The sequence below is a fragment of the Convolutriloba macropyga genome, chromosome 3 (assembly GCF_964194025.1).
Source record: "Convolutriloba macropyga chromosome 3, txConMacr16.3, whole genome shotgun sequence".
In the NCBI taxonomy this organism is placed as follows: Eukaryota; Metazoa; Xenacoelomorpha; order Acoela; family Convolutidae; genus Convolutriloba; species Convolutriloba macropyga.
In genome coordinates, this window is record NC_134470.1 from 68,718,958 (window position 1) to 68,746,914 (window position 27,957).

At 37.3% G+C, this 27,957-nt stretch overlaps 1 protein-coding gene across 1 annotated transcript in view; it reads right to left on the bottom strand.

Moving 5' to 3' along the window:
• LOC142336400 (lysine--tRNA ligase-like) overlaps positions 1-8,081 on the bottom strand; it is a 46,340-nt gene extending 38,259 nt beyond the window's left edge. The window contains exon 1 of the mRNA XM_075385202.1: positions 7,877-8,081. Within this exon, the coding sequence (XP_075241317.1) occupies positions 7,877-8,010 (134 nt within the window). The 5' untranslated portion in view covers positions 8,011-8,081. The remainder of the gene's footprint in view (positions 1-7,876) is intronic.
• Positions 8,082-27,957: the final 19,876 nt, after the last annotated feature.

The following is a 27,957-nucleotide window of genomic DNA, read 5'->3' on the forward strand; positions in this document are numbered from 1 at the left end:
CAAACACTTGACGAATAAAAAACCTTTTCTATGTGGGCTTCTTGAAGTCGATCAAAAAACTGTCAAGCGAATTTTACTTGCGTGCAGAAAAAATTTTCAAACTAACCTTATCTAATGCAATAAAAATTCTAGAACTAACCTTATCTAAAACAGAGAACACAATGGCTTAAAATTTACTAAATCAAATTACTCTAGAACGCTTCACGTGAAAAGCAGGCAAAAATTTTCTTAAAAACTAGCAATAAAAAACAACTGTCCGATAACTTCGGCTCGAACGTCCAGCGAGGGGTTCGCTTTTTGGTATCTTAAGCACAGGGAGGCTACGATCAGAGTTGGAGGATAAAAGCAAATTAGTGTACAGTCAGAGCTCGGTCAAGCTAGTCTTAACGCTTTCGGACTTTACTAGTTCAGTTTATCCAGTTTTTAAAAGTCGACTCAAACCGCTTAAGCAAACGCAAGAAAATTCTAGAACGTTCTATCTAAGAAGTCAGAACAGTTAAGCAAAAATTTTGCATACATAAAAACATAACTTGCAGATTGATAAAACAAATCAGCTGCATTAGCTTGTCGTCTCAAGAATATTTTTAAAAAATGAGACAAAATAAGTTTTTTTTATTTTTATTTAGAAGAGTTTATATGACTTACGTATTGTTTTCATTAGCTGCCCTCAAATGACCTGCAATTAGAATAACATATATTCAGTTGACTTCGTCTCCTTCCACTGAAGTTAGCAAAACCAATTGGAGAGGAAAGGTCATTTTGAGAGTGAAGTAAGTCACGTGTGAAGTAAAACCTTAATCAAGAGACTGAACAAAAACCTCGCTCCGATAATGAACAACGACGTCAAGCATGCAATGCAGTCAAAATTGCACGAATAAAAACAAAAAAGCAGATTTGAAGACAGCGTTACCTTATCAGGTCTTAACAAAAATCTTGACAAAATGAAAAAAAAACAGCAAACGATAGCCAATAATAGCTCCGTTCAGCTATCACCATCGAAGCTATTAAAAAGACACATATATCTACAACACACTTCCGTTCAGAGTAATTAATAATAATGGTGAGTGGAGAGTCTAGATGTGGGTTTTGTACAGTTGTGAGAGTGGTAGATGTATTTCATTGTAATAAGTAACAAGGGGCGCGGGGTAGAATGGTACGTGTAGATATGTGGCAGAAGAGAGGTAGTTTGGGTGAGATTAAGTGAGAACAGATAGGTGGGGGTAGTAGTTTGGATAGGGGCGGGGGCTTTGATGGGGTCAAATCTTCTCAACACAACCTTTTTCCATACTCCTAGAGGGTACCATCTACTGAGCGTTAGAAAAACAGATCAATCTAAATATTGTTGCAAAATTCAAAAACAGAAGTCAATGCTCGAAAAAAGTCAAAGTTCAATGACTATTACGACACGGTTGTTATCGCCACCGAGAAGTTATCAAACTCCGAGGCGAAGCCGAGATGTTATGATAACTTCGAGGGCAATAACAACCGTGTGGTAATTTTTTTTTAATCAACACCTGTCGCGATCATTTCAAAATTGAACAGTTTTATTGGTGTTTCATTTTTATTTTTTGTGGACAATTACCTTTTCAAAGGTAAGTGATATTACTTCAGATCTGTTCTTGGTTTTGTCCTCATGCCCCCCCCCCCCCCCCCACACACACACACACACACACACACACACACACACAGCAAAACACACGCACAACCACACACACTTACACACGAACACACGGAACCACGCACGCGCACACACACAAACATACACACAGACACAAACACACAGGACACAAACACACTTACACAACAACAAACACACACGCGCACACACACACATACACGCACGTACCAACACGCACGCACACACGGACCCACGCGCACACACACAAACACACACACACGTAAAACACACACACAAACCACACGCAACACACGCACCACAGACACACCCCACGCCACACACACTTACACACAAACACACACACACACACACATAGGCACGCACGCACACCACCAACTCACACACCAAACAAGCGCACACACCACACACCCGCACCACACACAACACACCACACAAGTTTTTTTTATAGACTACAAGTTTATCAAACTGTTTCCACCATTAGACTACAAGTTTATCACCATTCTTTCATCACCACTGTTTACTTAGTAACAGTGGCAATAAATGAATGTGATAAACTCGTAGTCTAATGCTGAAGTGTTTTTCCTGTGTCGATCGGTCATTAAAATTTATAAAACTGGCAGTTTATTCAACTGCTATTATCGCAACAGATGTTGATTAAATCATGAAAAGATATTGTTCAGCTTAAAAAACAATGTCTCATGCTAATACTAAACTTCGAGTCGTAAAAAGACAATAATTCCTTCAAACTTTGACAGAAAATAAAAATTAAACCTGTTGTACATGCAAGATTTACCGAGTTTTCTGCAAAGCGGTGGTAAAAATGGCGCAGTGATAAATCTCATGATTTATTTCTCGTTCAACACCCTCTTAACCAACAAAAAACAGAAAAAAATTAAAGCAGAGATAGTCCCCAGAGCAATTTAAATAACGGAAGTCTTATGAGAATACCCGTTTTTATGTGCAAGTTCTCTTAACAACTAATGCTGAAACATATGAAAGCACCATTAAAGCCAATTAATGGTTAACATTCAATTTCTAGTATTAAATAACTTTAATTTACTAAAAAACCCAATTAAACAAAAAATTCATTCATACAAAAACCTCCCAAAGATTGCCAGACGAACTTTTGAACTCACAAGCAGGCTGCCATAGTAAGGCCATAGAGAACAATTGCATTTTCTTTGAGTATAATGTTTTCACGGAAAAATCACAACCTTGTGATTAGTCAGAACAGGGCTATTTATATCCAATATTGATAGCAGTGAATTACATAAATGCACTGCAGGACCACGTTAACCAGAAGTATTTGTTGCAAAGAATGAGTTCAGTTACCGTTTCCGTGAATCATGTTTAGACAGTTGCAAGAAACTTGACGAAACTTCGTTATTTAGTTGAGTTTTCTCAACTCAATTATGGGTCATATTATAATAAAAGGCTCACTGAACAGATTGGTTCTTTTCTACTCCTGTACAGACAACTGTCTTAAAAACTGATTGACTATAAATATAGTCAGTCTCGCAAAGTTGCAACGCTATCGAACGTTGCAAAGGTCAAAGTTCAATTTGAGAACATAGGAAATATCTGTTCGCTATTTTGCATTTATATTGATTTATTTTGTCTGATTTAGTCGTTTTGTTTGTTTCGGAGAACTGTGTAAGTGCGGTTTTTTTGCCGTACTAAATCAGTACTCCTATAGCTTATTTCAGTAACTCGGCCACTGCCGGTCCCCAGCCAGGAATGAAAAAGGAGGAGGGATGAACCACAAAAATTATACTGGAAAATCTTGAAAAAGTCAGGTTTTAACTTGACTTCAGAAGATTTTCCGACATTTGATTAACTATTTCAGCTCAACCAACAGTAAAAAAGCAGCCAGGTAACCAGGACAAAAAGGTAAATGTAAATTCAAAATCTTGCAAGATTCTTGCAAGATGGATTCAAAATCTTGCAAGATTCTTGCAAGATGGATTTAAAATCTTGCAAGAATCTTGCAAGATGGATTCAATTCTTGCAAGAATCTTTCAAGCAAAATGGAAGAACTATGCATTCCCTTGCAAGATTCTTGCAAGATTTTAAATTTATCGATCACCAGGGTGATGAGCACTTGAATCATTTCGAAAAACTATCGTTACAACTTTTATTTTCACAATAACACATGGTTTCAAAACGTCGCCTTTTGAAATAATAAAGACAGCATATCATTGATTCCATCGTAGATCTAAAATTTAAAATACTTATTGAAAATAAGGACCTGACACCAGACAAACTAATTTATTGTTTTAATTGCTGTGATGTCTTACAACCTGAATTTGTCAGGCAAAATTGTTTCTGTGCTAAGACCCACATAAAGTTCACTTCGAGTTAGATATCATCATTGTCCAAATCAAAGGTCATTTTGAAAGCAACTAGCCGTGTAAAACCAAAAAACTTTCCCAAAAATAAATTTACACCACTTAGAATTATCACTGACACAAAACTTTAAGTTCTAAGCTCAATATTGATAGAGGCAAACACTTGACGAAAAGAAACCCCCTTTTCTATTTGGGCTTCTGCCCTTGACATAATTTATATGTTGCGTGCGTTTTAGTTGGACCAAAGCTTAGCAATTGGAGAGCACCTGTATACTAGCAGTTTGAATAGAGAACCCCAGAAAAACTAATATATCAAAGCAAAGACTAGTCAGTCGGGGAGAAGAGTTGGGGTAATACAGTCACCAAAGGCTGTTATAAGCCACTATTAACATTAACAGCGAAAAAAAACAAACAATTTCCGGACACCTTTTATTTCTCTTTTTAATAGAAAACTAGCGCCAATTGAGATCCTTTGCTGGAAGTTGCGAACAAGAATTCAGACAGAACAAAAACTAAACGAGAAGTTAGTCGATCGAAAAACTGTCAAACGAATTTTACTTGCCAGCAATAAAAATTCTCGAACTAACCTTATCTAATGCAATAAAAATACTAGAACTAACCTTATCTAAAACCGAGAACACAATGGTTTAAAGTTACTGAATGAAATTACTCACGTAAAAAACAGGCCAAAATTTTCTTTTCAAAATTAACAATAAAAAAACAACTGTCCGGTAATTTCGGCTCGAACGTCAAGCGAGGGGTTCGCTTTTTGGTTGAAGGTATCTTAAGCATAGGGAGGCTACGATCAGAGTTGGAGAATAAAAGCAAATTAGTGTACAGCCAGAGCTCGGTCAAGCTAGTCTTAACGCTTTCGGACTTTACTAGTTTAGTTTATCCAGTTCTCAAAAGTCGACTTAAATCGCTTAAGCAAACGCAAGAAAATTCTAGAACGTTCTATCTAAGAAGTCAGAACAGTTAAGCAAAAATTTTGCATACATAAAAACATAACTTGCAGATTGATAAAACAAATCAGCTGCATTAGCTTGTCGTCTCAAGAATATTTTTAAAAAATGAGACGAAATAAATGAGTTTTTTATTTTTATTTAGAAGAAACTAGATGACGTACTTATTGTTTTCATTGGCTGCCCTCAAATGACCTGCAATTAGAATAACATATACTCAGTTGACTTCGTCTCCTTCCATTGAAGTTAGCAAAACCAATTGGAGAGGAAAGGTCATTTTGAGAGTGAAGTAAGTCACGTGTGAAGTAAAGCCTTAATCAAGAGACTGAACAAAAACCTCGCTCCAATAAGAATGAACAACGACGTCAAGCATTCAATGCAATCAAAATTGCACGAATAAAAACAAAAAGGCAGATTTGAAGACAGCGTTACTCAAAGACAGCGATTTGAAGACGCGACTACTATCAGGTCTTAACAAAAATCTGGACAAAATGAAAAAAACAGCAAACGATAGCCAATAATAGCTCCGTTCAGCTATCACCATCGAAGCTATTAAAAAGACACATATATCTACAACACACTTCCGTTCAGAGTAATTAATAATAATGGTGAGTGGAGAGTCTAGATGTGGGTTTTGTACAGTTGTGAGAGTGGTAGATGTATTTCATTGTAATAAGTAACAAGGGGCGCGGGGTAGAATGGTACGTGTAGATATGTGGCAGAAGAGAGGTAGTTTGGGTGAGATTAAGTGAGAACAGATAGGTGGGGGTAGTAGTTTGGATAGGGGCGGGGGCTTTGATGGGGTCAAATCTTCTCAACACAACCTTTTACCATACTCCTAGAGGGTACCATCTACTGAGCGTTAGAAAAACAGATCAATCTAAATATTGTTGCAAAATTCAAAAACAGAAGTCAATGCTCGAAAAAAGTCAAAGTTCAATGACTATTACCACACGGTTGTTATCGCCACCGAGAAGTTATCAAACTCCGAGGCGAAGCCGAGATGTTATGATAACTTCGAGGGCAATAACAACCGTGTGGTAATTTTTTTTTTATCAACACCTGTCGCGATCATTTCAAAATTGAACAGTTTTATTGGTTTTTCATTTTTATTTTTTGTGGACAATTACCTTTTCAAAGGTAACTGATATTACTTCAGATCTGTTCTTCGTTTTGTCCTCATGCCCCCCCCCACCCACACACACACACACACACAGCAAAACACACGCACAACCACACACACTTACACACGGAACCACGCACGCACAACACACACAAACACACACACACAGACACAAACACACAGAGACACAAACACACTTACACAACAACAAACACACACGCGCACACACACACATACACGCACGTACCAACACGCACGCACACGCGGACCCACGCGCGCACACACACACAAACACACACACACACACGTAAAACACACACACACACACAAACCACACACAACACACGCACCACAGACACACCCCACGCCACACACACACAAACACACACACACACATAGGCACGCACGCACACCACACACCACAAACTCACACACCAAACATGCGCACACACCACACACCCGCACCACACACACAACACACCACACAAGTTTTTTTTATAGACTACAAGTTTCTCAAACTGTTTCCATCATTAGACTACGAGTTTATCACCATTCTTTTATCACCACTGTTTACTTAGTAACAGTGGCAATAAATGAATGTGACAAACTCGTAGTCTAATGCTGAAGTGTTTTTCCTGTGTCGATCGGGCATTAAAATTTATTACACTGGCAGTTTATTCAACTGCTATTATCGCAACAGATGTTGATCAAATCATGAAAAGATATTCTTCAGCTAAAAAAACAATGTCTCATGCTAATACTCCACTTCGAGTCGTAAAAAGACAATAATTCCTTCAAACTTTGACAGAAAATAAAAATTAAACCTGTTGTACAAGCAAGATTTACCGAGTTTTCTGCAAAGCGTTGGTAAAAATGGCGCAGTGATAAATCTCATGGTTTCTTTCTCGTTCAACACCCTCTTAACCAACAAAAAATAAAAAAACGAAATTAAAGCAGAGATAGTCCCCAGAGCAATTTAAATAATGGAGTCTTATGAGAATACCCGTTTTTATGTGCAAATTCTCTTAACAACTAATGCTGAAACATATGAAAGCACCATTTAAGCCAATTAATGGTTAACATTCAATTTCTAGTATTAAATAAATTTAATTTACTAAAAACCCAATTAAACAAAAAATTCATTCATACAAAAACCTCCCAAAGATTGCCAGACGAACTTTTGAACTCACAAGCAGGCTGCCATAGTAAGGCCATAGAGAACAATTGCATTTTCTTTGAGTATAATGTTTTCACGGAAAAATCACAACCTTGTGATTAGTCAGAACAGGGCTATTTATATCCAATATTGATAGCAGTGAATTACATAAATGCACTGCATGACCACGTTAACCAGAAGTATTTGTTGCAAAGAATGAGTTCAGTTACCGTTTCCGTGAATCATGTTTAGACAGTTGCAAGAAACTTGACGAAACTTCGTTATTTAGTTGAGTTTTCTCAACTCAATTATGGGTCATATTATAATAAAAGGCTCACTGAACAGATTGGTTCTTCTCTACTCCTGTACAGACAACTGTCTTAAAAACTGATTGACTATAAATATAGTCAGTCTCGCAAAGTTGCAACGCTATCGAACGTTTCAAAGGTCAAAGTTCAATTTGAGAACATAGGAAATATCTAGCAAGACACTGCCCATTTTCATGCCTCGAGCTTTTCGAACGTTCGCTTGCGTTGCAACTTTTGACTTACTATATAAGAGCTCGCAGAGGGGAAAAATTCTGCAGTAAAGCTCTAAATCTCAAACTCGCTGAACACCTGGACATTAAAAGATAAAAAAAACACTTACTTTTTGCTGATAGTTTCCTCTGCAGGATTACTCATTGTTCTTTTTAGTCTACAATAAACAGAAGCAGTCTTAACGACAGTCTTCAGATGGTACTGATGTTTCAACGCACAATTCACACTCAGATATCTAAGCATGAACTAAAAAGCACACATTTGTGCCAACAACAAGCATCTGAAAGATATTAATAGTTTTTCTGAGAAACCAAAACTGAATGTTCAATTAATTGAAGCCGAAGACAAAAATAAATGCATGTAATGTATAAAAACAATTGGCCAACTTGTGCCAAAAACACCCAAAAGTAATTCGTAGTTTTTGAGAAACCAAATCTGAATGTTCAGTTAATTTTCACTCGTTGAGCTGAACAAAAAACAATACAAATGTACGTAAAATTTGAGCCAACAAAAAACAGCTGAAAGCAATTACTAATTCTCAGAAAAGACAAATGAATGTTCAGTTAATTAGTATACATACAGTTTTGGTTAAAAATTGAAAATAAACGCATACAATGTACGAATGAATGGCCAATTTTAGTTTAAATTTTCTTAAGCTTATCTTTTGATCAGGTAACAATTATGAGATTCACAGAGCTGCTCATCATAAAACTAACAGCGATAAACAGAACAGATGAACAATACAACATTAACGGTCGGAGCGAGGTTCAGTTACGCCATATAATAAATAAACATCGGTCACATCACGACAAATCAGATGATGCAATATACCACCGACATTACGTTACTTTTAACAGAAAATCAAATGCCTTTTCGCTTCCTGGTATCAAAGTATTCGGATTTTTTTTTTCACTTTGTGCCCCCCCCCCCCCCCCCGTTACAGAGCACGTGCTATTACATAGTAAATCATTACGTAAAAATGGAAATAATACGCTTTCATTAAGCTGGTGGCGGGGGGTTGCACAAACGGAAAACATCCAAGTATTCACTGAAGGAATTAACGTCTTTCCCATTTTAATCCCCCGGCTAGTGGTTATAAAATGTATAGCCCTCCCCAATCATGGTAATTATACCATAATGGAGGCTATATTTTCGTGGGGAGTTGTAATGGGAAAGACACGGGAATTACTACCAGCAACAATGCAAAAAACCTGTCGTTGCGGTAGCAAAGGCATTATCACAATTAATCTGCCGAGAAAAATTTGTCTAAAAAATCTAAAAGGTCTAAAAAACTCGAGAAGGTCTAAAATATCTTAAAGTTGTCTAAAAGAGTTAACAAATGTCCGTTAGAGAATTCTGTGGAGCAGAAACAATAATTTTACGCACGATATTGAAAAACAATAAGAATATATAACCCTTTACTATACCAACAACTGCTTCTAGCCCATACAGGTTGTTAAGAAAGGGGCTTAAGTGCAATCCATAGACCTTTAATTCTAAGCAAAATCCTGGCCTGTGATTGCGATTTCCTGGATGTAAACATGACGATTAGGATATTTCACTACACCTTGAATTAGACATTTCAGCAAAGCAATGATGAGAAGGGTTCCCCAAGCAGAGAGGTTGAGAGCTAATCTGATTACTCTTTATAAACTTAACTAAATTGCTCCTACAAGAAATCCCATTCAAAAAATTAAAGAACCTGAATGTTTCAAACCTTAGTCTGAATGTAAAGCGATAAACAACGATATTTCGTTGAGAGAACTTAAAGATCTAAAATTGCATTCGGAAAAGTCTGGTTTAAAAAAGTCCATATATATGAACAAACCAATGTCAGAAACAGTCCATAAAATCAGAAGAAGGATGACTCAATTATATCAAACGAGAGACTGGACGAGGCTAGCAGACTAAAATAACAAAGGTTATAATATTCATTGACCACCGTAAAACTTTCCAAAAACTAATTGCATAGGATATAACGGAAAATCCTGCATTGAAACTCTTTGGATTAATCTCTAATTAGATTAACAAAAAAGTACTTAACTGAAAAAAATTACTTACTCATTTGTACTTAACTGAAAGATGGTGCCTAAAGATTATTTAATTGTTCTTTTTCCATTATTTCTTTAGAGTTGGTGAAATCTTGGTTCACGGCCGATAACTGCTATTCATATCAGATCAGTTGGAATCATCAATGGAATCACTCAAGCTACCTCTTTGGAGAAATCTTGAGTATTTCTGTTCACGCACTCAAAATTTTCTGGCAACCGATTTACGATTCAAAAGGTGAGACATAAAATTTTGAGCTTCCCTCTTATTAGGTGAGACGTCAAAAAGTAATCGGTATTGATTAAACTGGTCATTGGGTGACACAATATTCTGGACCCCCTCCAAAAGGGTGAGAAAAGGGTTCAAAGCTTAGCTCGCGTTTCATATATGGCTATAATCTTGCTTCCCTTGCGATCAGCACGATTGCGAACCCGCGGATTGCTGGTAACAAAGACTGATAGAGAGCCTACTAAAAAATACGGATATCCCCGCAGGTTACAAACTTCTGTTATCGGCCAGAGAGCGATACCTTTGAGAGCTTTCGAACTGTTTCTAAAAATCCTTCAAACTACTTGACGACCAAAGGAATGAACTGAATTCCGACTTCGATACACTTTTTGTCCTCAGCAGCTGATAGAATTTATCTCCGCCGCAATTGCGATAGAGCTTGTTTGCAAGGGAAAAGCGATCGTAACAACCAATGTTGATGGCTGACCCGCAGTCCAGGAGGGAAAGAATCTCGCCCGGTCTGGAGTTGTTGGGGAGTAGTAAACTTCTGCTCACAGAAGGGGGAAAGGGCCACCGAGCCAGCTCATATAATTATGTCTCGTATACGATCATGAAGAGCAATCATATCACCCGATCATAGCACGACACAGCATAAACTCCCGTCACATCAAGGTTCGCCGATTAACAGAATGCGCATTTCCTCTCGCTTTTGTATAATTCAACACCAAGTCGATATTAAAGAGCAACACGGAACTCATTCGAATATAAGTGTAACCCTAGACATAGAATGGGGCTACGGGAAACAAGGCAACTAAATTGGTTCACAGAATTGTGAAAACATTGCCAAAGAAAGATGTACCCCATTGACTGAAAAAGCCGTCCTCCTAAATTTTGACGAGAAATGCAATCTTTTTCGCTCATTGAATTTTTTTCCAATACAGTGATTTTTATCCTTGTATATCCGTCGAAAAAAGGTTTTAATTTGCCAATTCATCTGCTTTTCTAGCATTAGTTTAGGTTGTAAGCTGCTCAGTGAAACCGCAATGTAATCAATATGTGAGATAACCAAAGATGTGCATAGAACTTTTGAGGAGGACGTCGAGAACTGAGTTTAATGGAAACAATAGATTTCAGTGGTATAGACATTTTTGGATAATTTTCTCACATGAAATGAAAGGACCAATTAAAATCGAAAACGCTGCATTTCATTGCATTTTGCCTTTACTCTTAAGGCGCAGAACCGGTTAAGATGTATAAATAAATCGCAAACATTTTTTTGACAGTTACTTTCATTATATTTTTTGGATAGTTTGATTGTTTTGAGGATTTCAAGTTATCACTCAGGGCGCTTTTTGCCTAGAGTCAAACATTCAAATTTTTTATAACTCTCTGCACGATCTGCAGTTGCAATGAAGCTGCCATGTGCAGATATTTTAATTGCAAAAACTTTCAATTATAAACTATCACATTTCTTTTAATACACGCTTTTTCATTCCCTTCGGGTTGAGAAAATCTATATTTTTCTTCAATTCGTTAATTATTTTGAGAACGAATTTGCCTCCTACCTTCTCAGTTCTGGTTTTTTGTAAATTAAACAGTTTTTGCTTGTTCTCTGAAGCTCGTTTTTTTCAGGGAAAAAGATGTGTGCACCTTTGTTGTTCTTAAGTTTACCAAGTGTCAGAATAACCTTCAACTGGATATATATAGAAAAGGTTAAGACATTCAGTGTCCTGAGTTAGTTGATATTTTGTCCCTGGCGTGAAACCAAGATCCAAGTTACGGCTTTCTTTTGAATTTTTTCAAGTTTCACCATATCTGTTCTTTTGATCTGCGCACAATTAATACCACACATTAGGACTGCTAACACCAGCAATTTGTACAAATAGAGTTTAGCGATTTGTTTTTATTTCTTTTGCAACATTTCTTCGAAGACTATATAACACTTTGGTCTCTTTTATCAGCCTGTTTTCAATATAAATCACCGTTTTCAATTTGGAATCGCCGTTTGATATAAATAAGTCGTCCAACAAATCTTTGATACCATAGAATTTTCAAACGTGAAATTGAGTTTCCCCTGAAATTGGCGTTAAAAATTCTCTAAAATTAGTTGTTTACTAATTGCGTGCCACATTGAAAATCATTTAGATTGCTTCCGCGAACATCGCGGAAAAAGGAACAAGACAATCGCAGAACCGCAATAAAGTTTTGAGCTTCTTTTTGCATAATTTAAGCTAATTTAATTGCACATTGTTGATCGTTAGATTTCTCGGTGCATAACTCTTCAAATTGTTTTTGATATTGTATTAATGATTGGAATCGGTCTATAAAAAGATTCAGTTATTGGATCAGTGTTATGCATCGTCAGGATTTTTGCCTGTTTAGATTTCTGGAAAATTACACTACCTTAAACATTAGTTCAAAAGGAAAGTTCGATGAGGATTTGTCTTTTGACAATATTTGCGCGCGAAGGCACAGTAGAAGGTCCCAAATGGTACGTCCTACGATTCAGATAAAGAAAAACGTCAAAATGTAGTTCGAAGTTAAGGTCCTGAAAAACTAATTTTGGATGGATACCACTTTGAGAGGCGGGCAAATTTTACAAGGGTTCAAAAATCTACCAAGATTAGAGAAAATAAAATTAAAATCATTTGCTATTTGAAAAAGAACAATTAAAATGGCGTCCAGTGTTTTGGAGTGCGGTCGTCAGTTCTTCTGGATCCTCGTATGTGCCTTAAGATGAAACACTTCAATTAATCGGTTCAAGTGTTTAAAAGCAGACCTACACAATGTTTCTCAAGGTTTTATTTGATCAATATCGAAATCCCATTGTGCTAGGGAAGAAAGTTGCACCAATTACTCGAGGATTTATTTTTTTCTGTAAAATTCCAGACTTTTCTAACAATCCAATTGCGATAAATTGCATTCTTGGCCATCCATTTTTTTCAGAATGTTTTGATTTGTGCAATAAAATTACAATTCGTCACTAGAGGTGCGTGAATTCTTACATGGGTAATGAAACGAAAAAGTTAAAAATGTTTTTCAGGTCGTTAGGCGTTAACCAAAAAGTTCAGGGCATCCGAAACAAATATTAGGACCCTTTTTAGGGTAAAATTGAAAACTGAGGCGTTTTCTAATAACATCAAAAATCACACAAAAACTGGAAATATCAAATTACTGCCAAATCCTGTTTTTTTATTTACTTACGAACTTCCAAAGGATAAGCTTGCATTTGCTATTAGAATTGAAAGGACGATAACCTGAAGAAATAACTTACGGACTCTCATCTGTTTATATTAAACTGCTTGAGCTCTAAATCAAACACAAGATTTAATACTTCACGCTGGTTGCCTTTGCTGATTTCTCGTCATTTGATAAAAAAAAACAAATATGTGTACATAACCATTCTATAGTTCAAAATTTTCAAAAAGAGGACAAACAAAAGAAAGGTCATTTCTCAAAACACAAAATTCAAAAGCAAAGAATGTGGAATCCTCTTCCGTCATTCAGATTGAAGATATGAGACTCCGAAACGGTCCATCAGAAATATGACAACACTCAACATATGCCAGTGCAATGCCTTAAGTTCTAATGTAGACTCAAAAAATAATCAGAAATAACATTTGCTGAAATTTCCAGCACAAGAAAAGGACCCTGACACGTTTTTGAGTAGAGATCTCATTGTTTAAAAAACGCGAAAAGAATTTTTTCTGAAAACCACCGCCCTCTGAAAATTTACACAGCTTTACACATTGCGTTACAAAGGATGATAGATGAGGATTTAACACCTATCTCCCTTCGCCCACGAAGGCACAGTGGAAAGCCTCAATTGATACCTGCTACGACTCAGGTAATGAACAACGTCACAATATTCTTCATACGTAGGTCCTCAAAAATGAAGTTTGGATTTGTTACCAAGTTGAGAGGTGGCGATTAGAACTAGTGTAAAAAAAACCTACCAAGATTAGAGAAATCATAGTTAAAGGGATTCGCTATTTCAAAAAGAACAGTAAGAAAGACGTCTAATGTTTTGACGCTGGAATACTGTCTTCATTTCCTCTAGATCCTCGTATGTGCCTTAAGAAGACTTATTTCAATTATTTTGTGTAAGTGTTCGAAAGCAGACCTACGAATTAATCAAAATGACTTGATTTGTGCGATAGAATTATAATTTGCTACAAGAGGTGAGTGAATGCTCACAAGGGTCATGAAACGAAGAAGTAAAATTATGTGATTCAGGTTTTTTGAGGTTAACAAAAAAATTCAGGGCATCCGAGACAAAGACTTGTATTTTTTCGTGGTACAATTGAAAAAGAAACGAATTTTGTTACAAAAATTAAAAAAAAACACTGGAAATGTCAAATTTCTAAAAATAAAACTTGTTTTTTTTATGAACTCACAAACTTGCGAAGGACAAACTCAAAATTTCTAATAGGAGTGAGAAATCAAAAAGCTGAGGAAATTACCCATGGTTTATCATCCGTTTATGTCATACTGCTTGTACGCTAAACAAAACACAAAATTTAATGACTTGACACTGGTTGCAATCAGAGACTTCTCGTCATTTGAATAAAACAAATAGGTTTACAAAACCATTTTATAGAACAGAATTTTTACCCCTTTAAATTTCTGCAAAAAAACACTACCTTAAACGTTCTATTACAAAAAAAGACGAGGAATTATATTCGGACTATTTTTTCCTACTAAGGCACAGTAGAAGGTCCCAAGTGATACCTCCTACATTTCAGGTGGAAAACAACGCCAACATTTTGTTTGAAAGAAAGGTCCTGAAAAATGAAGTTCAAATGGATATCAATTTGAGAGGCAGCCGATTTGTGTTAGGTTAAAAAATCTGCTAGTTAAAATGATTTGCAATTTCAACATGTACAGTAATAATTGCGTCTAAAATTTTTGATGCTGAAATGCGTGGTCATTCATTCTGGATCCTCGTTTGTGCTTTAAGATGACACGTATCATCTAATTGGCTTAACTGTGCGGAAACAGACCTACACAATGTTTCTGTTTCTCGTGAATTTGTTTTATCAAGATCGAAAGTTTTTTGTGGTAGGAAAGATGGTTACAACATTTCAACAATTCGTCAGAGATATATTTTTTTCTGTAAAAACTTAGACTGTTCTAACAATCCACTTGCTCTATTTTTCATTCTTGGTGCATCCATTTTTTTCAGAATGCTTTTATTTGTGCAATATAAACTTAATATGTAAATAAAGGTGGCTGAATGCTTACAAGGGTCATTAAACGATAAAGTATTAGAATGCCATTCAGTTTGTTAGACGTTAACCAAAAAAAGTCTTGGCATCAGAGACCAAAATTTGGGATTTTTTTGTGGTAGAGCTGAAAAAAGAAACGTTTTTTGTTTACACGAATAACACAAAAAAGCTGTAAACATCAGATTTCTACCAAAATTTGTTTTTATTATGTACACACTAAATTGAAAAGGACAAGTTTGTAATTTCTAATAGAATAAAAAAAGCGATAACCTGAATAAAAACATATGGTTTATCATCTGCTTGTATTATACTGACCGCGCTCTAAACGGAGTACACAATTTAATGACTTCACGCTGGTTGTCATCAAAGTCTTCTCGTCATTCGAAAAAAAATAGATAAGTTTACAAAACCATTTTTTTTCTACAAAACAGAGTTTTTAAAACAGATCATGTGAAAGAAACGTCATTTTCCAAACCAGAATTTTCATCACTAAAACAGTGGAGACCTCTTCATTAATTCAGATTGAATTTATGAGATTCTAAAACGGTGCACCAGAAATATGATAACACTCACCATAGGCCACTACAACGCTTTAAGTTCTAACGAAGATTCAAAAATGAATCAGTACAAACAGGTTTTAAAAATTCCAGCAAAAGAAAAGAACCATGACTAGAGTTTAAGTAGTAGAGATCTAAAATGTTTGAAAAAGCGAGAAGTTTTCTTTAGAAAACTCTTGCCTTCTTAAAAGTTTTAATGCTGTAAACATTGCGTTACAAAGAATGATAAGATAGATGAGGATTTAACTCCTGTCTCACTTTGCCTACGAATGCACAGTAGAAAGCCTCAGTTGATGCCTGCTACGATTCAGGTAATGAGCAACGCCACAATTTTGTTAAAAATTATGTCCAGAAAAATGAAGTTTGGGTGTGTTACCAATTTGAGAGGCGGTCGATTTGTAATTGGGTCAAAAAATTGATGAGCATTAGACAAATTAAAGCAAAAAATTACTGTAATAATTGTGTCTAAATGCGTTTACAAAACCATTTTATAGAACAAAGTTTTTGCCCCAATAAATTTCTGCAAAAATACACTGCCTTAAACACTCTCTTACAACAAAGTTAGACGAGGAATTATCATCGGATCAATTTTGACCACTAAGGCACAGTAGAAGGTCCCAAGTGTTACCTCCTACGATTCAGTTAAAAAACAACGCCAACATGTTGTTTGAAAGAAAGGTCCTGAAAAATGAAGTTCAAATGGATATCAATTTGAGAGGCAGCCGATTTGTGTTAGGTTAAAAAATCTGCTAGTTAAAATGATTTGCAATTTCAACATGTACAGTAATAATTGCGTCTAAAATTTTTGATGCTGAAATGCGTGGTCATTCATTCTGGATCCTCGTTTGTGCTTTAAGATGACACGTATCATCTAATTGGCTTAACTGTGCGGAAACAGACCTACACAATGTTTCTGTTTCTCGTGAATTTGTTTTATCAAGATCGAAAGTTTTTTGTGGTAGGAAAGATGGTTACAACATTTCAACAATTCGTCAGAGATATATTTTTTTCTGTAAAAACTTAGACTGTTCTAACAATCCACTTGCTCTATTTTTCATTCTTGGTGCATCCATTTTTTTCAGAATGCTTTTATTTGTGCAATATAAACATAATATGTAAATAGAGGTGGGTGAATGCTTACAGGGGTCATTAAACGATAAAGTATATGAATGTCAATCAGGTTGTTAGACGTTAACCAAAAGAAATCTTGTCATCAGACACAAAAATTCGGAATTTTTTGTGGCAGAGTTGAAAAAGGAAACGTTTTTTGTATACACAAAAGTAACAAAAAAGCTAAAACTTTCAGATTTCTACCAAAATTTTTTTTTATTATGTACTCACTAACTTGCCAAGGACAAGCTCGCAATTGATAATAAAATTAAAAAAACGATAACCTGAAGAAAAAACATATAGTTTATCATCTGCTTGTATTATACTGACCGCGCTCTAAACGGAATACACAATTTAATGACTTCACGCTGGTTGTCATCAAAGTCTTCTCGTCATTCGAAAAAAATAGATAGGTTTACAAAATCACTTTTTTTCTATAGAACAGAGTTTTTAAAACAGATCATGTGAAGGAAGGTCAATTTTCAAACCAGAATTTTTAACAGTAAAAGTGTGGAATCCTCTTCAATAATTCCGATTGAATTTATGAGACTCTGAAACGGTGCACCAGAAATATGATAACACCCAACATAGGCCAGTACAACGCCTTAATGTAGATTCAAAAATGAATCAGTAGAAACAAATATTAAAAATTCCAGCAAAAAAAGAACCATGACTAGCTTTTGAGTAGTAGAGATTTCAAATTTGTAAAATTTTTTTAGAAAACTCTTGCCCTCTTAAAGGTTACAATGCTATAAACGTTGCGTTATAAAGGACAATAAAAATAGATGAGGCTTTAACTCCTGTCTCCCTCTTAAATGAAGGCACTGTGGAAAGACTCAATTGATACCTGCTACGGTTCAGGTAATGAACAACGCTACAATGTTGCTCAACAGTAGGTCCCAAAAAATGAAATTTGGATGTGTTACTAGTTTGAGAGGCGGTCGATTTGTACTTGGGTCAGAAATTCTACGAGCATTAGAGAAATTATAGTAAAAAGGTTTTGCTATCTGAATAAGTACAGTAATAATTGCGTCTAATGTTTTCACCGCTGCGGTCGTCATTTCGTTTAGATCCTCGTAAGCGCCTTAAGAAGATATATTTCATTTTTTTCGTTTAAAAGTTCGAACGCAGACCTACAAAATAGTCCTCTTGCCTTTGTTCTTATCAAGATGGAAACCCTTTAGTCGTAGCAAACATAATTACACCACTTGGTCTGTGATTTAATTTTCCGCCTTAAAAATCCAGACTGTTCTAACAATCCAATTGAGATAATTTGCTTTCTCGGTGGATCCATTCTTTTCAGAATGTTTTGATTTTAGCAATTTGTTACTAGAGGTGCGTGAATGCTTACAAGGGTCATGAAACGGAAAGGTAAAAAATTGTTTTTCAACTCGTTAGACGTTAAACAAAAAAATTAGCGCATCTTGGACAAAAATTTTGTTTGTGGTACTGTTGAAACAAGAAACGTCTTTTGCGTACAAAAAACGTCACAAAAACTCAAAATACCGAATTTCTACCAATATTTTTTTTTATTAGTTGAAGAGAATTTGAAGAAATAGTTGAATCTTTTCAGTTTTGTCCTCCAGTATGTTAGGTGCCACGCAGATACAAAGCACTTGCCACTACCTAGTAAGTCAATATGTAAAAGTATGACGCATGCGTCAGGGGCGCAATTAGTATGCACCCACTAAACTGGGGGGCACAAACGGAAATAATCCAAATAGCAAATCATTGTCCCGATTCAATCGACATCATAGAGACCTGATAAAAAATCAAACTGACATCGATAGAGAAGTTCAGCAAAACAAGGAATACCTACAAGAAGAACAAAATTTTTCGAAAGCGACCAATTTCGTGATTGACCCAGCGAAAACGCTAGTTAATTTAAGAATAAAGGTGCTTTCTTGAAAACTGTTTGCCAGACTGCAAAAATGTGGACGAGGGGAACACCAGAGACGTTTACAGCCTAAGAGCTTCAGAATATATAATATGCATTATTAAAGCCTACAATGTGCTTCAAAAACAAAGAAGAATCCGCCGATTAAAGATATTGACTGTGGACCAATTGCTGGTACACGGTCAAGACTGGTCCCAAGGCAGTATGATGTTTGTCAACATTGCCGCAAAGCAGTGGAAAAGAACTGGCTTTTATGTGGGTGCTGCCACAAATCTACACAGACAGTGATTGTCCTGGTTATACCAAATATGAGTTTCAGTTGCTGGAAAAAGCAGGAAACATTGTGTTCTTCTGTGACCCAGTGTACGAGCTCAAACAAGACACCTATTCAGATTGACGATTCACTGAAAATTCGCACAGGCAAAAATGTTTCCTTTGCTACAATATACGCAGTTTGTTCATTTTTGAAAGAAGACAAAAATTTGCCAATTTTTAAACCGTACATAATTTTGACCTCATCTGCGTCTCTCGAACGTGACTTAACGATAATTTTGCAGGAGAAGATCTCTTTTCACCAAACTATCTGTGTTTTTGCTCCAACAGAAAAACTTCGACAAAATCTACTGCTCAAGGCGGAACAATGATTTTTGTGGAACGTTCTTTCAATTAAGATAAAATTATTCTCGATTACGAAACAACTGGATAAACTTAATTTTTGATTGATATCCTTGGGAGGAAAAATCGGCAGTTTCACTCTATATTCCTACGTCCAGTAGCAATTATGCTTATTGACAAAACCAACTGATTGATTTATTTTTTAACATAACTAATGCCAAAAAAATCAGCCGTGGAAATCAAATTTTATGGAGATATTTCAGTTTTCCAACCATCAACTTGTCGAACTTGTCTTCGAATTATCCAGTTTCAAATATTTTCCTAAACACACTCCGGGCAAATAGTTTGCAGCAGATTGTAAATTTTTCAGCTGCAGCTACAGGAGTTTTAGACTTATTTATGATGAGCAAAGACAGTAAAATTTTTAACCTAAAAAAGCTAACACGGAATTCCAATTTTAACCTTCTTTCAAATCATTTTCCCTAGTTTTGAAGTTTCACGAAGAAAAATTTTGCTTAACAAGACAAAACACTTCCGTACAAAATTTTTCTAGTTTTCGCAGATGAGATTATAATAAGCGCTTTCAAACGTTACTAACTAACAAACTTATTAGCTCTTGCTGGAAAAATCCAAACAAAGTTCTCAAGTTCTGGTGCAAATGCCGGGAAGATAACCTGGAGGCTTGTATACCCGGAAATACGATTGAAAGAGCTTTCTTGTCCCCATGGGTGTCTGAAAAAATTTTGCAACTGTTGAAATGTTTGAGAACAGCGAAAAAAAGGTATCCGGAATACAGCTCCAATGTTCATTTACTGGTTGGAAAAGCAGAGATCGAAGCAAGCAGAGACAAATTTGAGTACCACAGAAGGCTTGCTGATGGAAAAATTACAATTAAAATTAATGTATTTCAGAGCTCTTGGTTAAACACAATTGCCTGTCAAAATGATTTATCTAGGCTCCTTAGCTAATGACGGCAAATTTAAAGCAGAAAATGTTTCTCGTCTTGTTGCATCATTTCCTTAAACTGAGCGCCAGATATCTGATTGCAGTGAGCTGACAGCGAAAATCGCTCTTGGTAAGATGGAAATAATGGTTATCTGTTCTAGGATAGACACGCAGAGATGCAACATTGCCGATCGGTTACCACCAAATCTTGTTCAGTAACTAAGTATTTCTTCAAGTCATTCTGTAGCTCAAAATTTTTGCAAAATAGTTCAGACTTGCACTTGCCCTAATATTTAAAAAACAACTTCAATCGGCCCTCATTTTAAGAGAGATGGCTCATTGGACGTTTAAAATTATTGATCCGTTTCGCTTCTGTGCATTCTCTGCAAAAATTTTTGAGAGTGTATTATCAATCAACTCTTTGAGCATTATTCACCCTATCTGTATGTAGCACAATTTACGAGCCCAGTGTACGAGCTCAAACAAGACACCTATTCAGATTGACGATTCGCTGAAAATTCGCACAGGCAAAAATGTTTCCTTTGCTACAATATACGCAGTTTGTTCATTTTAGAAAGAAGACAAAAATTTGCCAATTTTTAAACCGTACATAATTTTGACATCATCTGCGTCTCTCGAACGTGACTTAACGATAATTTTGCAAGAGAAGATCTCTTTTCACCAAACTATCTGTGTTTTTGCTCCAACAGAAAAACTTCGACAAAATCTACTGCTCAAGGCGGAACAATGATTTTTGTGGAACGTTCTTTCAATTAAGATAAAATTATTCTCGATTACGGAACAACTGGATAAACTAATTTTTGATTGATATCCTTGGGAGGAAAAATCGGCAGTTTCACGCTGTATTCCTACGTCCAGTAGCAATTATGCTTATTGACAAAACCAACTGATTGATTTATTTTTTAACATAACTAAAGCCAAAAAAAATCAGCCGTGGAAAACAAATTTTATGGAGATATTTCAGTTTTCCAACCATCAACTTGTCGAACTTGTCGTCAAATTATCCAGTTTCAAATATTTTCCTAAACACACTCCGGGCAAATAGTTTGCAGCAGATTGTAAATTTTTCAGCTGCAGCTACAGGAGTTTTAGACTTATTTATGATGAGCAAAGACAGTAAAATTTTTAACCTAAAAAAGCTAACACGGAATTCCAATTTTAACCTTCTTTCAAATCATTTTCCCTAGTTTTGAAGTTTCACGAAGAAAAATTTTGCTTAACAAGACAAAACACTTCCGTACAAAATTTTTCTAGTTTTCGCAGATGAGATTATAATAAGCGCTTTCAAACGTTACTAACTAACAAACTTATTAGCTCTTGCTGGAAAAATCCAAACAAAGTTCTCAAGTTCTGGTGCAAATGCCGGGAAGATAACCTGGAGGCTTGTATACCCGGAAATACGATTGAAAGAGCTTTCTTGTCCCCATGGGTGTCTGAAAAAATTTTGCAACTGTTGAAATGTTTGAGAACAGCGAAAAAAAGGTATCCGGAATACAGCTCCAATGTTCATTTACTGGTTGGAAAAGCAGAGATCGAAGCAAGCAGAGACAAATTTGAGTACCACAGAAGGTTTGCTGATGGAAAAATTACAATTAAAATTAATGTATTTCAGAGCTCTTGGTTAAACACAATTGCCTGTCAAAATGATTTATCTAGGCTCCTTAGCTAATGACGGCAAATCGAAAGCAGAAAATGTTTCTCGTCTTGTTGCATCATTTCCTTAAACTGAGCGCCAGATATCTGATTGCAGTGAGCTGACAGTGAAAATCGCTCTTGGCAAGATGGAAATAATGGTTATCTGTTCTAGGATAGACACGCAGAGATGCAACATTGCCGATCGGTTACCACCAAATCTTGTTCAGTAACTAAGTATTTCTTCAAGACATTCTGTAGCTCAAAATTTTTGCAAAATGGTTCAGACTTGCACTTGCCCTAATATTTAAAAAACAACTTCAATCAGCCCTCATTTTAAGAGAGATGGCTCATTGGACATTTAAAATTATTGATCCGTTTCGCTTCTGTGCATTCTCTGCAAAAATTTTTGAGTGTGTATTATCAATCAACTCTTTGAGCACTATTCACCCTATCTGTATGTAGCACAATTTAGTTTTCAAAAAATGGATATACATTCACGCAGCTACTAGCTTTTCTATAGATAGTCTACAAAAAATTAGAGTAAAAATTTCAATTGTGTAGACCTTGGATTTTAGAACTGGCTTGCAAATAAAGTTTTGGAATTTACTAGAATCATATCTTGCACGTCGTTGTTTGTTTGTTAAACTCGATAGAAGTTATTCTTGTGAATTTAGGGCACTCAGTGGACTTTCTCAGGCAGGGTAGCATTTTAGGGCCTTCATTCATCTTAGTTTCTGCAAACAACTTAACAAACTCATTACCAAGCCTTTTTCCTTTGCCCTTTGCCGATGCTGCAAAGTTGTTGATTGTTGGCCTAAAAATATTAAAAACTCAAGCTGACCTCAAGCTTACCTTAATGATCTCTCCTACTGGACGTCTGAAGATTATATGCTTTCCAACTAGAAGAATGCGCTCACGTCAAAATTGTAAAAAGAGATAAAATTTATGTTTTTTGAGGAAACACTTTTCAATCAGCGACTACACAAAAATACTTAGGTTTTCCCCTTTTTTTCATGGGAGCTAAAGGAAAATTTGCATATCGATAAGGCCTGCACCAAAAGCTGTTAATGTCGTTTTTGTTATCAAAAGACGTGCCTATGGTCTGCCAAAAAAATGCAACTGGAGCTGTATAAGTCAATGATGCTAATAATTTTATTGTACGGCAGTCCTTGTTATGATTGAGCCGCTAGGGTATGACACATGTTGAAAATGTACAAAGAAGAGTTGTCAAACGATTGCCTTTTGTCCCTGTCCATTTTACCACTGCCTCTGTACATACAGATAAACAACTTCTCAATTTAGCTAAGTTAGTTGAAGGTCGCTACAATATTAATTGACCTACGATACCACCCAAAAATTCTTCAGATCCAGAATCCTCCAGCTGCAATCTGTTTCAGCTTTCAAGACCCGCGAGAAAAAACTTAGAGGAGAACTTTTTTTTCAAGCATGACAATTTTTTGATGCTCTCAGCGTTGATATTCGTGAAACAAATGGGTTGAAGAAACGATTGCTTCTTACTTTCTACGACAAAATCAACAATTACGATGAGAGGCAAAATGTATCTTGAAACTGGATTGGGATTGCACGACAAACTACTGTAGAAGCAAACTTACTTTTTAGAACCCACAAATGGAAGGAGTACCGAACTCTTGTACAATATCGCAGGAGCTCAACTACTGCTGCTACTACAACTACCAATACTACAACAACAACAACAACAACAACAACTACTACTACTACTACTACTACTACTACTACTACTATTACTACTACTACTACTACTACTACTACTACTACTACTACTACTACTACTACTACTACTTCTACTACTACTCCTACTACTACTACTACTACTACTACTACTACTACTACTACTACTACTACTACTACTACTACTACTACTACTACTACTACTACTACTACTACTACTACTACTACTGTTTCAACACTTTAATTCCAAATATGAAATAAAGGCACGGTTGGCAACAAATACAAACAAAACAAGAAGAGTTATTTGTTTGGTTATTCTGTGAAGTGCTGTACGACGAAATTGTTGAAGGCATTCTTTGACCCGGTTGCTGCTTTTTCCTGCAATCTGGTGAACGATACTTTGTTTCGTACACAGTCTCCTTCGATTTGACTCATCCACGTTTTCCGTTGCCCCCCAGGAGCCAGTCTAGCATGGACGTATTGATCGGGCGGGTCCCAATCGAAGGCACTGCGGGCTAATCTTCCTGGTTCCATTCTCTGGATGTGTCCGTACCATTTTAACCGTTTGAGCATGATCATCGTGGATAGTTGGGGCATTCGTGATCTTGACATAATTTCATTGTTCGTTGCTTTCTCCAGATATGACACACGTAGAATTCTCCGAAGACAACCACAGTGGAAACTCTCAAGTTTTCTCTCCATTAATTTCGAAAGAGTCCAAGTCTCTGAGCTGTACAGCACGGCTGATAAAACGAGTGCTTTGTACAAATTGCACTTGAGGTGCACGCTGAGCTGCTTGCTCTTCCAGAGATTTTGGAAGTTAGCAAACCGTTGTCTACCTTCTGCAAGTTTGCAATTGACTTCCTGCAGGTCTCCATGCTTGAGGCTGACATATGATCCGAGATACTTGAACGCTTCTATGTTTTCAAACTCGTTTCCGAGAACATCTTGTACTTTGCAGGAAAACACGCGTGTAGCAACTGCTTTAGTTTTGCCACAGTATCTCGATTGGTGAACTTTTCGGCCATTGACTGTTTTGAACTTTCTTTCACACTTGTCACAGGTAAGGCCCGCCTCTAGTTGCTCGAACTTTGACTTGTCGACGACATTCTTTGACAAACCGGCTTTGCAGAATCTTGTTTGGTGCACTTTGCGTCCGGTAACTGTACTGAATTGCCGCTGACAATTCTGACATCTTAAAGACTCTTGGTCAGCCACCACTGACCGACTCTCATTTTCTAGCGACTCTGAATCTGCTACCGCAGATTGTTGTTGTGAAGCTACCAACGCTGGCTTAGCCACCGCTAAGCTTTTCAATCTTAGCTTCCGGCCATCTTGTGTTTCGAACCAGCCCGCTTTCTTTTTCGTTCCCAGCAGCACCTCCGTGCTGATGGTTAGTCGTGACTGGCTAGATGTCTCTGCCAGGAGTCCTAGTTTGCCTTTATGTGTTCCAGTGAGTATCTCCACGTTCTGTTGGATACTAGGCACTGCAACAACATTTGGGCTGTCGCATTTTACGCCCATATTCTTTGTTTTGGCCACATTATTCTTCAGACCAGCGGCTTCCGCAAGGGCCTCGATTCGATGTAGGTTTTCTTGCACCTCACTGTCTGAGACCCCCACGAGCGCAACATCATCAGCAAAATCTAAGTCAGCCACCAATCTCTCAATGTCTAATCCTCCATGCACCGAGTTAGCCAAAATGTAGTTGATGACAAGGCCGAATAGGATTGGGGACCACACATCACCCTGCCTAACGCCCGTTCTGACATCAAATAAGCGTCCTTTCTCACCTTCGGCTTTGACTCGACATTTGAATCCATCATAGCTGTTTCTTATGATGTTTATCACTTTTTGCGGAAGACCATAGTGTTTTATTATCTGGTACATCTGCTCACGATCAACAGAATCGAATGCCGCTCGAAAGTCTATGAAACAAAAGCTAATATCCAATTGAAACGCCATTGATTTCTCTATTATTTGACGCAGGGCAAAGAGTTGATCGGCGCATCCTCTGCTTTTTCTGAAGCCGCACTGCTCTTCCCTTAAGACGCGATCCACTGAATCTTTGCATCGATTGAGAATAACGGAAGCGAACACTTTGCCTGGTACTGACAATAGAGAGATCCCTCGGTGGTTCGAACACTCTGACCTCTTTCCTTTACTCTTGTATAATGGGACAATTTCTGCTACCTTCCAGTCATCGGGCAGAACTTCCGTCGACCAAAACTTATCTATGATGTCCCAGAGCCACTCGAAAATACCCTTGTGTGCTTTCAACATCTCACAGGAAATGTTATCGGGTCCACTTGCCTTGCCATTCTTCAACCTGCAGACAGCTTCAAGCACTTCTTCAAATCGAATTGGGCTCAGGTCAATCGACAAGCTTTCAGCTGCTTCTTCGGGATCCAATCTCGTACTGCAACTGGATGTTGAGGGATTCAGGAGTTGACTAAAATGTTCCGTCCAGCGTTCAAGTCGTTCCTCTTTCGTCCGTAAGTTGACGCCAGTGCTTGAAACTAATTTGGTCAACTGGGGACTCCAGTTTCGGCAAATCTGCTGTGATGCCCCAAAAACCTCCTTCAAGTTGCCTCTGTCCGCAAAGCTCTGCACTTCTTGGCCTTTGCGTTCAAGCCATGCCCGTTTGTCTGCACGTAGAGCTTTTCTGACTTCCTTACAGCAGTTTGTGAACTCTAACAACGCCACCGCGCTGCTGTGTTTCTTCAACTGTAGATCAGCTCGTTTCCGGATAAGTTCCAGAGAATCTGGAGAAATCCAAGGTTTGTTCACTCGCTTGTCCGGAAGGAGGCATTTCACTGCTGCTTGGTTCAGGGCTTTTCGAAAATTGTCCCAAGACTGCTCTGTATTCTCGAAATCGCCGCTCTTATCAAGATGTAACTTGACCTCCTGCGTGAATAAGTCACGCGTTGTTTCATCTTGCAGCTTTGCAGAACTGATTCTGGGCGTGAAACATGGCTTTTTAGACAAAAGTTTCATAGATACTTCCGCAATGACCAGTTCATGATCGGTAATTGTGGTTTTCCCTCTTCTGGTCCTCACATTCGTCAGACATCCTCTGTATCTCTCTGCAAACAGAATGTGATCCAGCATCTTTTTTCGACAACTCGTATCGGGAGGGTTGTAGGTGTACCGATGCACTTGTCGATGCTGGAACCATGTACCACCTACGAGCAATTTGTGTGAAGTGCAAAATGATAACAACTTTTCCGAGTTTTCATTTTCTTCAACCATTCCAAACGGGCCTCTGCAGCTCATGGTGTCATTCAACTGGTGTCCAGGCTCTGCATTGAGGTCACCGATGACACAAATACGCTCCCTATGTTTGAAGCTGGAAACTAGGTCTGAAAGTTGACTCCAAAACAAATCCTTCTCGTGGAGACTAGCTTCATTCGTAGGTGCGTAGCAGACAACAACAGCTAGATTGGCTCTCCTCCGAGCCGCGAACTTGACGTAGCAAATACGTTCACTTAAAGCCACTTGTTCTACGATGCTGTTTATCATTGACTTCTTTACAGCAACGCCGACTCCTCCTTGTCTCGACTTTACACCAGTCAACCACGAGTCAGACAGGTAGAGCTTGTGGTCTCCGAGATCAATTTCTTGCTCCTGCAATCTCGTCTCCTGCACTCCCAGAATATCCAACTTGTATTGCGCCAGATCCATTTTCAAAGCCTCTAAAGATCCGGCTTGGGTCAGTGTTCTGACGTTTAAAGTTGCAATTCTGAGTTGGTTCCTCGGGAGATTCTTAGCACCCCTTACCCGGGACTCGGGGCCATGGTTGAATGTACTCATTGCTTTGGTGTTTGAAGGCTGAGATACGACTAGTTGCGCCACAAACTAGAAGACCAGTGCCTCGTTAGCTCGACCATGTGAGCGGAGAGCCGCAGCACATGACCTACCCCCAGGGGACACCACGTGGAGGTGAGGTTGGATTTTGTCCCCCACTACTACTACTACTACTACTACTACTACTACTACTACTACTACTACTACTACTACTACTACTACTACTACTACTACTACTACTACTACTACTACTACTACTACTACTACTACTACTACTACTACTACTACTACTACTACTACTACTACTACTACTACTACTACTACTACTACTACTACTACTACTACTACTACTACTACTACTACTACTACTACTACTACTACTACTACT